Source organism: Argiope bruennichi, chromosome 4 (assembly GCF_947563725.1).
Source record: "Argiope bruennichi chromosome 4, qqArgBrue1.1, whole genome shotgun sequence".
Taxonomy (NCBI): domain Eukaryota; kingdom Metazoa; phylum Arthropoda; class Arachnida; order Araneae; family Araneidae; genus Argiope; species Argiope bruennichi.
Genome location: NC_079154.1, coordinates 70,467,969 through 70,484,670, shown reverse-complemented (window position 1 = coordinate 70,484,670; position 16,702 = coordinate 70,467,969). Strand labels below are relative to the sequence as shown.

The following is a 16,702-nucleotide window of genomic DNA, read 5'->3' as shown; positions in this document are numbered from 1 at the left end:
AAAATGTAGGAAAGTTCTTAAATTATTTGCTACGAAAAAAATATTTCAAAATTATGAAAAAAATTTTAGAATTTCGAAATAATTTTAACAGCAGTTAATGAAGTAAACTAATCAGTGCTCTAATAAACTCAAGTAAATTTTTGAAATTTAACCGAAATGTCAGTTTAAAATTATATAAATTTAAAGAAAAAAATAAGAATTTTCTATATAAAAATATTCGGTAAATTAATATTTTTGATCAAAATTATCTAAAAATTACAATCAATCATTGAAATGACGAACTATTTTTGAAAACGATTAATCAGATCCTTGTAAAATACGAAAAATTTAGCTATGAATTACGATAATTGGAAACTGTTTCCAACTCTGACCTTCATTCATGGTAAATTCTATAATTTCATTCACAAATAAACGTCTTTTACGATTGCCGTTCCACCATTTTTACCAGACGCTCAATCAGCCGAAATTCCAGATTCATCTCCAGTCCAAAAGAAGCTCCCTACCGTCAAAAGGCATAAACAACTCCGATCGCAATCCGGACTCTTCCCTTCCCATCCGCTCTTTCAGTTCCGGATGAGGGGTGTGCGCATGCGCCACTCTTGGGAAACTGTGCCGATCAGCCCCATCCTCCACAGTCAAGCAAGCCGGATCAACAGGCGAACAGGACAATGCCAACAGCGTAAGTCAAACTCTGCTATCCTCTTTTTCTTGCGTCCGGACTTTGGGCGGCGGGACTGATTTCATTATTTATACGCCGTTATTTTATTAATAGTTACGGTGACGGAAATTATTTTTACTGATTGGGTTAATAATTCAATTATTATATATTATCTTTTCAAGGTTTTTATGGTTTCTTGTAATATGAATATAAATAGAAAGATTTCGTGCATTAAATTGATATGGAAAAATCAGATTTTTTTAAAGGAAATTATAGAATTTATGATAATAATTTTTTTAATTGTTTCTATTATCAGCTACCACTTTCATCATTATTCATCAAATAGGTTACTGTATTAAATTATTCGTCGCATGTTGAATTATTTGAATCAGCAATTTGAAGAAAAAAGGACGCCAAGAAATTGAAAACTCCAAACGTGTATTTTCATATAGATAGTTAATTGTTCAAAAAATGAAGAAAATCCCCAAATATTTCGAATTATTTTCATGTCATTTCATGTTAAACATTTATTTAACGAGTATAAAAATTTAACGAAAACTATAAGATTTTTTAAGAATATAATAAGATTTAAACCTTATTATTATTATTATAGTTTTTTTTATTTCTTCTAGAAACAGTGTTTAGAGATGTTCCTTTCTTCAAACTGTTGATTCAATGATACAGAACAGAAATTCTGATATTTCCAGTTGTTGAATCATAAATCTAATTATCCATGAACCCGAGTTAAGGATATTAATATAATTTCTGCATTAATTTATTATTAATATAGTACTTTTTTTTTTCCTTAATAAGACAGATTTTTTTGTTTAATACTAAAATTAAAATGGTTTTGTAAAACAGTTAATATACTGTTTATTCTTGAGTCCATAACTCAAAAATGAAATCTTTGAATTAAAAATAATTCGAATAAGAACCAGAGGAATAATATTATCGAGAGAAACGCAAAATGAATAACTGCGTATTTCCCAAAGATCTCCAAACTGCGATTCCAAATGGTCTCTTACTGAGCAATATTTTAAACTCATTTTTGTCGAAACCTTAATCCTACATTTAAACTGATGAACTTGACCGGTATATTATTTAATGACTATAGATTACGATTGTTAAGCGTTACAAATCTTTTTTTTTTATTTCCGGTCGTGAAAATGTTTAATTTTATGTGTGCTCTTTAGTTTTATTAACATCCGTTTCATACATTCTCCAAGCCATGATTAAGTAATAACTGTGATGTATCGACTAATTTTTTAATTCTTAACTAATTCTTCAAATTTATCTTCTTCCTTAATAAATTACTTCAATCAAGACCTATGCATTTAATCTTATGTTTTCAATTTATTTTATAGATTCATAAAAAAATACATAAAATTGGTAAAATCACAAATTTGTGATATTTTTTATTGAACCTCTTTTTATCATATGAAAACATATTGTTTTGGTTAGGAGGTTTTAAAAGCTCGAAATCGCGTAGGCAATGAATAAAGCATAAATGGCTATTTTCATCATCATCTTTCAATCGCATATATTTTTTTTACCTGCTTTGACCAGTATTGCATTATTATTATTATGTATGCTTCTTTGAAAGCAGATGCGTTTTCAAAAGGTGAACCTGCTTTTGCCAGTATTGTTTTATTATTACGTATGTTTCTTTCACAGCAGATGCGTTTTTAAAAGGTTGATGCAGAACTATGAAATTAGATAATTTAATTTTTATAATATATTAAAAAAATTACACTCGTGTTTAATAACAGTTTTGATAAAAGTATTTTTTTGAAATATCACTTCATTCATTCTTAAGCGGGAAACATTGACGGATTTGACTCCTGTTCTAAGATTAATCCATTATGAAACTGTTTTATGATCTCAGAAATTAGAAAATAGCAGTGTGTGTTTACAAAAATATTGTTTTCATAAAAATTCTATATAAATTAATACACATTTAAAAATTTATTGGTAAATAGTTTATCATTTGGAAATCGCAAGGCGACAGAAACGCTCGTTATTCAGTTTCCAAACAATGTTTCATTCCTTTTTGTGAGAACATGATGTTATTTTCATTAGGGGGTTTTGAAGCTCGAAATCGCGTAGGCAATGAATAAAGTATAAATGGCAATTTTCATTTTCAATTTTTTCTTAGCTGGCAAAAAAAGTTTTGGAGCTCTCGTAAATCGGTTTAAACTGGTTAATGACTTCAACTAATTGACACAAATAATGACTTAAAAATAATAATGTTCTCACATGGTAACTTGAAATTTGCTATCGTAGAATTCATTATTTTGTTATTTTTTTTTCTCTATTATTTATTAGACTACTGTTTATGACAGATTAGACAAAAGCATTTTCTTTTCCTTTTTTCGTCAATTAATAAGCGATACTTTTTTTTGACTAGTTCAAAGCTTGATTGCGTTTTATTTTCAAATTATCATATACGTAAAAGGCAAAGAGTTTAGAATAATAAATAATATATTTATATTTATTATCCATGTAGTAAGCGAATGGTCATTTTAAATTTTTTATTTAAAACGGAGCTTAGTGTCAAATTTAAATAAATAAAAACAATTATGATTTTTTTTTCAAGAACAGTTGATTATAGATTAAACAAATACTACACAGAAATTAATGAAAGATTAAAGTCATGAAAATTATATTCTTTAGAAATAAAATTTATTTTGATTCAATATTTCGGAATCACAACTATTCTTTCAGTTGAAATTATAGTAAATAAGCGAATCTTTTTTCGGTAATAAAAATGTGTGTGCGCATTCGCGCTTATGAGTAGATGGCGCTCTACAGGTCAGATCGTTTGACGGACACACACACACATTATATTATATTATATTATATTATATATATATATATATATATATATATATATATATATATACACTGGATAATGTGAACAAAAACTTTTAAATTATTTTTTTTCAAAATTTTAATTAATTAAAAATTAAGATGTAGTTTGATGGGGGTTTTTTTCACCATAACTTTCATAAATATTAAGGCAGAAAAATTCTTTTTACATTATCTCAAAATTTAGAATATTTTTTTTCAATGGCACAAATTGTACAGATGTTAAAAATTTTCTTAAAATTTAACAATCTGTTAAATGTTTGCTTACATTACGGCAATAGTTTATATTATCGCTCTGAAATTAAAATAGTTTTCATTATTTCATCAAATATTCAATGACGTGGTTTTCTTCCACTGTTGAAAACTATGGAAGAAAAATTATATTTATATGTGTGGTTTACAAGAGCAAATAAAAATTAGAAAGTACTATATCGCGAAATTTAGAAAATAGATTAATTGAACAATAGCATTGTTATTAGAACTATGATGTCATGGGATGGATTTCCATTAGGAAGGTTCAAGTGCACAATGAACAGAACATGTGCATGACTGCGGTTACTAACATAACAAGGCTTTATATCTATAGTAATTTTATGCTGATAACAGTTTGTTAATGAAATCAAGAACGAGAAGTAATGGTTAAGAAATTTGATTGAAAGTTAATTTTTCCTAATATCCCAGAAAAAGTTGCTAGTCGCCAAAATTATTTAGCACAAAATATATTGAGAATGAAATATAACTTTATTTTTAATAAATAATTTGATTTAAAATAATATCCCGTTAAAAGAATTCAATTTTTATGATTTCTTAATAAATACTCACTACACAAATATGTCATGTGTCTTAGTATGTGCCTCTAATTTAAATCATGAATCTGTTGTATCATAAACAAAGATCGAAAAAAACTCAATCTAATTTAAAGAGAATTTATATCTTTCCAGTTAGGAAAATCATTTTTTTGTTAATATGAATAATAAAAGAAAAAAACACGATTCGCATGATTATAAAATAAAAAAAAACATTCATGTCAGTTTTTCGTGGCTTTCGTTTTTTTTTTAATTAAAAAAAATTAATACATTTTACAATGTTTTTCATTGCTTTTATATTCACACAGTTTGCTAAAATTTAAGCATATTTTCATGCATATTTTAAAAATAAAATTTAAATTTAAAAAATTTAAAATAAAAAATTAAAATAAAAAAAACAAATTTAATTAAAAACTATCATTCTACGATATTTCAAACTATAGTTGCATTTCGTATTTAACTGTTTTAAAACTAGAATTAACTCCCAATTCAGAAACATATTAATTGTAACGATATTTAATGATGTATCAAAATATCAAAAATATTTCATCCTTTTCGAAACAAATGATAGAAAACATTTACTTTTGCATGTCTCCAGCAACATTTATGACTTTGCACAAAAGATTTCCAAAGCACTTTTTTTGCTGTAAACTGTTCTAATACTTCAACCAACGTCAATTAATCTGAAGTGTTTCATGATGTAAAGGCTCACTTCTTCTGCCGTTGAAAGTAAATGGTCTGGGATATAATTGATGCCATAATGCATTGAGAAATCCTTGTTAAACAAAAGACTCTTAGAATTGATAAGAGACCTTTTAAATTTAAAATCGATGGTAGAAGTAGATAAGATATCAGCACGTGGCTCAGTCTTAATGCTTTAGTTGTTTTTATAAATTTTAGTACTTGCATATTGGCAGTTTAAATTCTGGATATGTGATTGAATTTCACATTTTTTAATAGTATTTGAAATTGCAAAAATAATTATTTGACTGTCTCGTCATACATTCAAGTTTCTGATATGCGTAATAATTTTAAAAACGATTTTTTAGTGTTCTAAAATACAGAAAACATTTTTTTATAAATCTGGAGACCAATGCAAAAATCATAAAAGCGTGAGATACTGAAATAAATATGTTAAATAAATTAGTAATTTTATGGTACGTATGGTATTAATTTTTTATCTCTCTATTGTATCGTACTTCAGAGATAAATATACTAAATAAATAATACTTTTATCGTACTCAGCATTTCCATTTTTAACATTTTTGCTTTTTATTATATTTTATTATTTTAAAATCTTTTATGCTATAACTCATAATTTTTAATACTATATCATCTTTAATGTTATAATTCATCATTTTAATTAAAACTTAATTTCATTTTATTTCTCCAATTCACAACCAAATGGATCTCTTGTACCGAATTTGAACTAAATAAAATTAAAAGACTAAATGACAATTAAATTTTATATATTTTACAAAATATTTAAAAGATACTTTGCAAGCAAGAACATAGAATTATGTAGTGCACAAAAATGCAATTTCGACTTAAAAAAATATCTATAAACATAAAGCAAGTCAATTTAAACAAAGTATTCAAATACCTAATAAAAACATTTTTTTAAAATTTTCAATGTCAATATGAATATATAACATAATGTTGCACAATGTCTATAATACTGAATTAGTCAATATGAATACAGCAATTTATAATTTAAAAAGAATATAACAATATTTTTAGACGTATGATATTATTTATACGTTTTTAAAAGGTATGTCGAAGTAATGTAATAATTTTATTTTTAAAGCAACATCAGCATAAAATGCCAGTAAAGTGACGAAACAATCGCTAATGATGCTAGTTTATATTCAAATATATTCAAAACCTGTATTTCTCATTTAATGATTATCAATGTAGCTCTAGATCTGATGTCTACTAACATTTTTTCATTAATGTAAGAATTGACAGGATAAGTAATTTCTTACTAGAATCGTGCATCCTACCTTGTCAATTGAAATTTCTCACATCTTCATCATTTTTATAATATATTTTGGAATTTCTTATACATTAAGCTTATTTTATAAAGCCCTTTGCTTTATAAAGTGTAATATAATACCCGAAATCCATTATGTAAATAACCATTTACGGCGGAATCTTTCCTTTCTCAACGTATCGTTTCCGTCCAAACATTCCATTATAAACTCAGCTTCATTTGATTTAATCAGTTTAAATGTGCTACAAACCAAACAAATGTTAAATGTTCAAATCTATTGAAGTAAATCTATTCGTCAGAAATAAAAGCGAATAGGATTCATTCAGATTAAAATCCACAAATTTTATTCGCAAGTTTCATTTTTACACCCAGATATACTCGCATAAAAAGGAAAATTCTTTATATTTCCGCTTTCGCATCGCGGTTGAATTGCTTGCACATTCTCAAAGGTAAGGCACGCGCATGAAGAGATCGGCTTCATTACATGCTCAAGACTGTATTTATAGTAATATCTCAAGTTATCCTTCCCATGTTCAAAAATTCTTTCATAAATCATCAAAAGATCATCTAATATTTTTAATTTTATTTAATGTATACTTATCTATTAATCTATTCTTATCTTTATAAAAGAGATTTAGAGGTTTCAGATAAGGTACCCTATCTTCTGAATCTCTCCAATTATCCTTATTCTTATGAAAGAGGTTTATAGATTTCAGATAAGATATCCTTACCATTCTTAATCTATCCATTTATCTTCTTAAAAGAGGCTCTTTTTTGAGAAATTGCCAATTCAGAACATAGAGAGAGCAATCTTCCCCAAACTGTTATTGTTTCTCTTATTATTATTTTTCAGAGTTCTTGTACAATATTTTTTTTTTGTTGTTCTTTCCTTTCCACAATCATGGAAAACACTTTAAAAATGGTCACGTACTTGTACAGTTGGGAAAACTAGTTTTCCTGGGTAATGATTTGATCAAATGGGTTTATCTGAAAAGTATACACTTCCATTTAACTTAAAACTTGTTTCAAGTTTGTAAATATAGAATTTTGCAATCGATTTTTCATCTATTTTCTGATGCTGTAGAAGTTTCTAAATTTTGTATATATTTCAGTTTCCCATTACTATACACTGATTTAATATTTAAAGAATTTAGTAATCCGAAAATCAGTTGTTATTTTTACATTTGATTTCATAAACTTAGAGTCACTTGGTGGTAAATTTGGTAAGAAATGTATTTTAAAGGTCTTATATTATTTATAATAATGAATTATAATTTAAACATTAAAAATAGATAATAAAAGTGAATATTTAAAATAACCAAAAATTCAAATGAAATTGGATAAAATTTAGATTTTTTAAATACAAAAGAGTTATCATATTTGTTTCAACTTTTATAAAACATTTCAACGCAATTACTGATTAATATTGTTTTGGTTATCTGATCATGGATGAGACCCATTGTCATTAGTAATTGTAGAGTCTTTGGAGACTCGATTCAATTAATTAGATCAAATTGTTTCTTAAATAATTTAACAAACATAGAAAGAAACAAGATTTTAACTAAATAAAGCTAAAGAATAATATATTTTTATATCATTTAAAAATCGTGGTCTGTTTCATTCTTTTATATGAAAATATGGAAATTATCACAAATAACTAAAATTCGATTTTGAATTTCTGTTTTATATTATATTAAATTATATTTATTTTATATTTATTTTATATATATATATATTCAGTTTATTTTGAATTTATTTCCTGTCTGACTAATTAGAGTCATAACTCAAAAACTCGAATAAAATTTGTTGTATAGACCTTTTTTAGTTAATATATGATATGTAAAATCTCTATTTCAAGCAACACTAAGAGCACTTTGGGACGGATTTCATATTTTTAGAGTCCGGCTCAGATGACTAGAACGATACTTAAACTGATACTCCCCACTCCCTAAAATCCTCCATATCACACCAAAGTGGGGACGTTTGGTCTAAGGCGTCAAATTTAAAATGCAAGGCAGATCTTTATTAGAATTGAATTTCGGAAATGGAATATTCTAAGCCTAACCTAAGCTGTGACCCCTAAGTTAAGACTTTAGCACTAGATCAATTTTGTGTGTATATATATACAGTCATTATAAAAATTAAGGTACTGTACTATTAAATTTTAAATCAAATTTATCAAAGAAGCGATGTAATTTCTTAAAATCAAAGTCCACTGAACCCATATTTACAATGACTTAACTACTTTTCTAATTAAATAAATTATATTTACTTTTAACTATTTCAGATGTTTATTACGATTCAAATAATATCAAAAAATATTATATAATTTAATTTTTTTTATTTACATTCACGTTTATTTCAATGACTCTTCACCTATTGAAAATCTAAAAAATAATTTTTTTGAGTGGAAATCATTGCAATTATTACCAGAAATAATTAAAGAATCAAAACTGAAATATCGTTAAAAAAAATTATTAACATCTTTGATTATTATATTATATCGAAAATATATCTAAATTCCTTAATTACTGCTTTTAAACTCAAGAATTATGAACTTTAAAAACATTAATTAACTATCGTCAAATACTGTAATTCGCGATGAATCAGCTGAATGTTTTGAAAACTCTTATCAATGCCAGCTTAGAACTCTTAATTGCATAATCCATAGACAAAACCATTTCCAGCCTTTCATTATGACGTCTTTATGCAAGAGTAAGCGAAAAAAAAATCATCAGTGAACACACCCTATGTTTTTTTTTTATTGCTGGAAACTGAATGACTTTATTAATAACATCTGTAATGCTAAAAAAGTGCAGCCCCGAATATTGACTTTTGGAATTTCCGGTTCATAAAGGAAATCCTGCACGTCATCGTTTGATATCTTCTTATTCTTGTCCACCACGGTGAATGATACTTGAGTGCATGCATTCTCTGATTATTATCTTGAAGTAATATTCATTTCTTTCTGAATGAGATGTCTTTAAAGACATCAGAAGGGAATAATAGAATGGATATCTATTGCGCGGATATAAAAAGGTTAATTATAAGCTTGCATGCATAAAGATTACTTTTGACCGCTCTTTTTTTTTTTAACAATACACGATTACCCCTACACGTTTTAATTTTTTCAAGAGTATCGCTTAGTTCTAATACACCTGTACAAGCATGTTTTTTCTGCCATGCAGCAGTTTAAAGGTGATTTATCTGTGGAACACATTTTTCCATACAGAGGCATGCGAAGCGCAAATTAGGCTTTTTTGTTCTTTTACTTTTTGATTGTCACCCAAAATAAATATCTACAACATGAAGTAGAAAAAAAATTATTTATTTTCATCAGCATAAGTTATTTTTTAATATTGTTACGGCATCATGACGATAATGGTCAATATTCAAGATATCGAATGATATCGCAAAGTGATTGTTCTATATCTCATTTGAAAGTTCCTGTAAAAGTAAAACGGAAAACGTTCTTATTTGCAAAAAAATAAATTTCTGAAAAGCAAACTCTTATATTTGCAAGTTTTTTTAAAATGAAACAAAAAATTAAATATTCCTGATTTTTCTTCCCCAATAGCATTTTTTTCTAAACCATCACCAGTTTTCAGCTTGATTGCGATACGATTTAGCTGTCAAGTATATAATTGAAAACTGAAATTTTCTAATAATCAGTTTCCATTTAATGAGAAGCAATGTATTTTTCTAAAAATAAAAATTGACTGTGAAGTCTTGTTTATTTTTTATTTTTTTTAAATATGAGTTAGCATGAATGAGTAAATATGAATACATTTTTACATACTACTTTTTTTTTCAAAAACAATATATTTATTTTTAGAACTTTCTCACTCCGTATTCATTTCTAAGATAATCTCTGTCAAGTGCAATATATTAAGTTTAAATTCAGAATATAATCTGTTAATACCTTATGTTGTATTCACAGGCTAATTGCATTTCATTTCCATGTCTGAACTGAGCACATCTCATTGACTCTGATTTTGTAGAAGAAATCAATGTATATTGCTACACTCCTATACAGTTTTCAATAGGCAATTACATCCATTAAGCTGAAAAAAATCAAACTGACATTCTTGTGTATTTTTTTTTTCTTTGAATTCTTTCATATAAAGTGAAAAAAAATTTGAATATATTTTAAAAATTGTTTTATAAAGTTATTTGATTTCATCAATTATTTGGTAATTCTTCGAAAAAAATGCCCCTCCCCACCCAAAATTTGTTCTTGAATTTAAATTCACACTTCCAGTATATGTACTTTAATATAAATATTTTTGCATAATTTAAAATAATCTATACAATTAAATAGAGACTAAGTGGGTTAGTGCGCCATACTACCGTAAGTTACAGAACAAAAACATACTACTAAAACGCAAATTAAATTAAGGCTTATATATATATATATATAATTGTTCTCAAACAGTAATCTTCTCTCAACAAATAACAAAAAGAAAGCATTCTTTCTCAGAATCAAAATACCTACCAGAACTCACCAAACAAAATACTTCTTTAAATTGATAGTCAAAGTTAATATTATTTTTTCACTGCCCAATGGAACTGCTCCATTTCAAGCAGAGAGAAATAACATTCTCCATTGCCATTCATCTCACAAACATATGCCTCTTTGAATGAAGGCCTTCTCTGATCCTCCTCTTTCCACAAGCAATGGAAATGAATAATGGGCTCATTCCTCAATTTCTGCTCGAGCGCCGAAGGAGCGTCGATTGTTTTGCTGCTCCTGATGTTCAACAGCATTTTATTGTTGTTCGAAAAGCTTACTCGTACCATCTGCGGTGTGCTGGTTTGTTTTATTATTGTCTGGCGTGAAAGATGAATCACACATTTCGGCGGGAGAATGGAAAGGATAATGCTTTAGAAGAAAATGCAAATTTGATTTAATCGGAGACTTCGATAAAGAGTATTCTGTCTTAATTAAATGTATTGCTGTTTTGAATTATTGCAGATTTGAATGAATCGGAGATTTCGATGAAGAGAATCGTGTCTTAATAAAATTTATGACAATCTCGACTTTTGCAGTTTTTTAAAATTATTGTAGATTTGATTTAATTAGAAATTTCAATGAGGAGAATTGTGTCTTGATTCAACTTATTGCAGTTGAATTATTGCAGCTTTTATTTAATTGGAGATTTCAGTGAGGAGAATTGTGTCTTGATTAAATTTAATGCAGCTTCAAATTATTGCAGATTTCATTTAATCGGAGATTTCAAAGAGGAGAATTGAGTCGTGATTAAATTTTTGCAGATTCTAATACATGTGATGTAGTTAAGAAAGGAATTGATGAAAATGGCGAATATCTTGGTCGAATTTTCAGTCGTTGCATTTTGTGTGACATTTTTAATATGGAAGAATATTTTTCTTTTATCTAACATAAATGTACGAGATTGAAGAAAAAGAAAATTCTTTAAAAACATTAAGAGAAAATAGACAATGTTTTATTATCCAGAGTGAAAGATGAATCATACGTTACGGCGGGGAAATTGTAAAGGATAATGCTTTGTAGAAGAGAATGCAAATTTGATTTAATCGTAGATTTCAATAAAGAGTATTCTTCTTAATTAAATTTATTGCAGTTTTTAATTATTTCAGATCTTATTTAATCAGAGATTTCAATGAAAATAATTGTGTCTTTTATAAATTTATGGCAATTGCGACTTTTGCAGTTTCAAATTATTGTAGATTTGATTTAATTGGAGATTTCAATGAGGAGAATTGTGTCTTGATTAAATTTATTGCAGTTTCGAATTATTGTAGATTTAATTTAATAGGAGATTTCAATGAAGGGAATTATGGCTTAATTAAATGTATAGCAGTTTCGACTTTTGCAGTTTCGAATTATTGATTTAATCAGAGATTTCAATGAGGAGAATCGAGGCGTGGTTAAATTTTTGCAGATTCTAATACGTGTGATGTAATTAAGAAAGGAATTGATGAAAAAGGCCGAATATCTTGGTCGAATTTTCGATCGTTGCCTTTTGTACATTTTCAATATGAAAAAAATCTTTTTCTTTTATCTAACATAAATGTACGAGAGTGAAGAAAAAGAAAATTCTTTAAAAACATTAAGAGAAAATAGACAATGTTTTATTATCTAGAGTGAAAGATGAATCATACGTTACGGCGGGGAAATTGTAAAGGATAATGCTTTGTAGAAGAGAATGCAAATTTGATTTAATCGTAGATTTCAATAAAGAGTATTGTTCTTAATTAAATTTATTGCAGTTTTTAATTATTTCAGATCTCATTTAATCAGAGATTTCAATGAAAATAATTGTGTCTTTTATAAATTTATGGCAATTGCGACTTTTGCAGTTTCAAATTATTGTAGATTTGATTTAATTGGAGATTTCAATGAGGAGAATTGTGTCTTGATTAAATTTATTGCAGTTTCGAATTATTGTAGATTTAATTTAATAGGAGATTTCAATGAAGGGAATTGTGGCTTAATTAAATGTATAGCAGTTTCGAATTATTGATTTAATCAGAGATTTCAATGAGGAGAATCGTGGCGTGGTTAAATTTTTGCAGATTCTAATACATGTGATGTAATTAAGAAAGGAATTGATGAAAAAGGCCGAATATCTTGGTCGAATTTTCGATCGTTGCCTTTTGTACATTTTCAATATGAAAAAATCTTTTTCTTTTATCTAACATAAATGTACGAGAGTGAAGAAAAAGAAAAATTCTTTAAAAACATTAAGAGAAAATAGACAATGTTTTATTATCTAGAGTGAGAGATGAATCACACGTTACGGCGGGAAAACGTGAAAGGATAATGCTTTGTAGAAGAGAATGCGAATTTGATTTAATTGTAGATCTGAATTGAGGACAATTGTGTCTTGATTAATTTTTTGCACATTGGACTGCGTGTGATGTAATTAAGATAGGGATTGATGAAAATAGCGAATATCTTGGAATCCGTCGAATTTTGAATCGTTCCGTTTTGTATAACATTTTCAGCATGAAAGAATGTTCTTTTTTTCTTTTGTCTAATAAAAAATATGAGAGGGAAGAAAAAGAAAATTCTTTAAAAAATTAAAAGAAAATAAACACCAAATTTTTGGAATTGGAAAAAAAATGGGAATTTACCCGTTTTAGTATGCCACAATACAAACATTAGAGGAAAAAAGATTAAAGATATATTAAATGCGTAACTTTTCACTAAATGATACAAAATAATTTTATTGTTTATAATTCCTAATTTATTAATTTTGTTTCTCATAAATGATATAGTAATTGTTCATAATGCATTAATTTTTTAAGTATTCTAACGAGTGAGTTATCTCGTCTGTAATCGTCAGATACCCTGCTTCCTTTATTAAAATATTCCAATTTCATGAATAGATAAAATGGCTGATTTTCTTCCAGTTTGTATGTCTTTGTACATGAAAACAATAATTCGTGAATACAACTTCTTAAATGTATGAAATTTAATATATCATCTTGATAGAAAAATTGCGAATTTGTGACTAAAAATTTTTCTCAAATTTTGAACACAATCGTTCAAGAACAGAGTTTTTTTCCTTAACTACAGAGCAGACATTCCTATTTTGGAATCATAGAAAGTATAGAGAATAATATTTCGTTTGATTTTTTTATTACAATTCTAATACGGGGTTAACATTCTCACATGTGGGTGAGAAATTGCCCTTAAAGTATTTCATTATTAGATTTAACATGCAATGTAAGACCAATTAATTTAGCTTCGCATGTTTTGTTACGTTTCGAAAAAATAATAATATAAATTGTTCCTTTTAAAAATTGTTAACCGTCTGTAAATCGTCTGTTTAACTTTTTTTATTGTTCTTCCAGAATTTATTAAGTGTACCAGAATTACTACAACTGTGATTTCATCTGTGTAATTGTTCTTGTTCGTACATCAACTAGATATTTGAATATAGCAAACATTTCATTTAATCTAGTCTAAAAGAAAAGAAATTTCAAAATATAAATTATTTTCTATGTTTTTTTTTAATTTTTATTTTATTTAGTTATTTATTTATTATTATTATTTATTTAAAATTGAACATAATTTTGAGTATAAATGGAAAATCAGACATCTACATTCAGATGCAACTAACATGTACCTTCCGTGTTAGCCAAAAATATTTCTCATATCGTATCAAAGATAAGAAGTTTATAAATATTTATTTCAAGAACTTCGATTCCTTCTTTTCAAAATTCTACGAATCCGTTACTTAACCTTCCTATAAGATGCTGAACCTCTTCTTTAAAGAGCAATAATATCAAAAAGACTAATAGAGATTCATGTAAACTTTCTTCCACTGTCAAAGAATAGTATATGAAAAATTGGTCCATTTTCGGACAGCAAAAAAAATTTCAAACAGAATTTTCGAATAGGAAATTTCTTGCAAAGAGGCAAAAAATTGGCAGTGACTAGACTGAGCAATTTTATGTAAAATAAGCTATATAGCTGGTAATAGAAAAATTTGTTTCTCAAAAAGAGAAAAAGATCGTCTTCACAGGTTTTTCCGCCATTTGGAAATGATGTATATATATTATTATAACGGAAGTTTTGACAGTAACCAATATAGAAATAATAAATATCAGAGGTATGTTAGGTTAGCAATATAATGATGTATGTTCATGAACTTGTGTCAGTATATTATTACTAATAATTTATAAAAACAATGATGAAAATGTTTTTAATAGTGTCAAAACCTAAAAAGAATTTGAAAATTTGAAAAATTAAGATTAGTTTGAATTCAATTAAGCATTGCTCAGCAAACTGTAATGGCTCGCAAAACATTAAAAAAAAACATCTGTTTTTTTTTTCAGCAAAATATGTCGTTATATGTTATTTGTTTCAAACGTTATGCTATTGGTATTAAGGTTCAACATAAAAATATCCAATTAAACTAGCATGTTTACATCCAAAGAGTATACAAAATGTACAAAAAAACAGAACACTGGAAATCGTTATAAATCAAGACAAATTAAACAAAAAGCATTTAAACAGAAAATAATTTTCATTGATTTCTTCAACAAGATAATTTTAAAATAAAATTGACATTTTAGTGTAAAAAATTAATTTTAGCCTAAATGATTAGAGCTAAATAACTCTTAACAAATTTCATTCACAAATTGAATCACGTTGGATTTTCTGTAATATTTTTACCTTTTTAATCATGGGCGACAAATAATCACACACACGATAAAAAGTTATGCTTATATTTTGAAAAAAATATGTCCTTAGTGAAATTAAAATACTTTCATTTAGTGTGTATATTTCTAACTGTATTATATGTAATATTCAAAAAAATTTCAAAATTATTTAAATATTAAGTAAATTACAAAACTATTTAATTAAGTGATAGTAAAAATGTTAGAGAATCAAATTAGAATCTTTTTTCAAATTTTTTTCAGTTTTGTATCATTTCTATGAGTTTCAATAATTTTTCATTTCTGAATCATTTCTATAAATTTTGTCAGAAAATTTATTTTTCCGACCAAAAGTGTCAGGAAAACCAAACCAAAAATGTCCATAAAACTGAATTACTTTTCAAATCAAACGAAATGAGAAATTAAAATAATTAAAGATTTAATAATTCTCGATGAGAAATTTTTAATAGATTTTTAAATTGAATAATACCTACACATATGATAATTTCCAGCACAAATATTTAAAAATATCCCCAATGACAAGAAAAAAATTAAAATTTGACTGACGTTGCAAGTTTAAAAAATATTTTATCATTTAATAAGCATTATTTAATTAAATCAAAGTCTGGCATTTCAAGTTCCTACCATTTCTTTGTCATTTTGAAACTGTCTGGGAGAATATTTCATTTTCTTTCATACATCTGCGCATTTTAATTTGTTTGTTCCCGGAAAATAAAAATTTTCATCAAATTATCAGCTTTTCGTGCATTACTGTTAAATAGCATTTTTTTTTTTTAATTTCATTATAAAAATACAACGATAAGAATAAACTCGGAAATTAAGAAGTCACGGCAGCGATTTCAAGACCTTTTCCTCTCAAAATAGCAGAAGTTTCATTAAATTCAAATTAGCTGCTCTGAAAAATAAATTATAACAGAAGCCATCAGACAGAATATACCTTGAATTTAATTCTCCCGGGATACATTTTATTTTGATTAATAACAAAATTACACAATCACTATTACGTTCAGCTTTAAGATTAAATAAGATTTTTATTTGAAGAACACATTTTCAAATTCCTTAAATAGTAAAGTTGGAATGTTCTTTACGTTATTTTCACATTTAAATAGTGCACTTTAAATATTCCATTTTGTGCAAAGATCTTTACTATAGTGAGAATATTCAAATTTGTATTTTATCCTCTTTTTCCTTTAACATATTACA

At 26.6% G+C, this 16,702-nt stretch overlaps 1 protein-coding gene across 1 annotated transcript in view; it reads left to right on the top strand.

The window, feature by feature from the left end:
- Nucleotides 1-581: 581 nt before the first annotated feature.
- Nucleotides 582-16,702, top strand: part of LOC129965961 (arrestin homolog) — a 202,733-nt gene continuing 186,612 nt past the window's right edge. The window contains exon 1 of the mRNA XM_056080271.1: nt 582-679. Within this exon, the coding sequence (XP_055936246.1) occupies nt 669-679 (11 nt within the window). The 5' untranslated portion in view covers nt 582-668. The remainder of the gene's footprint in view (nt 680-16,702) is intronic.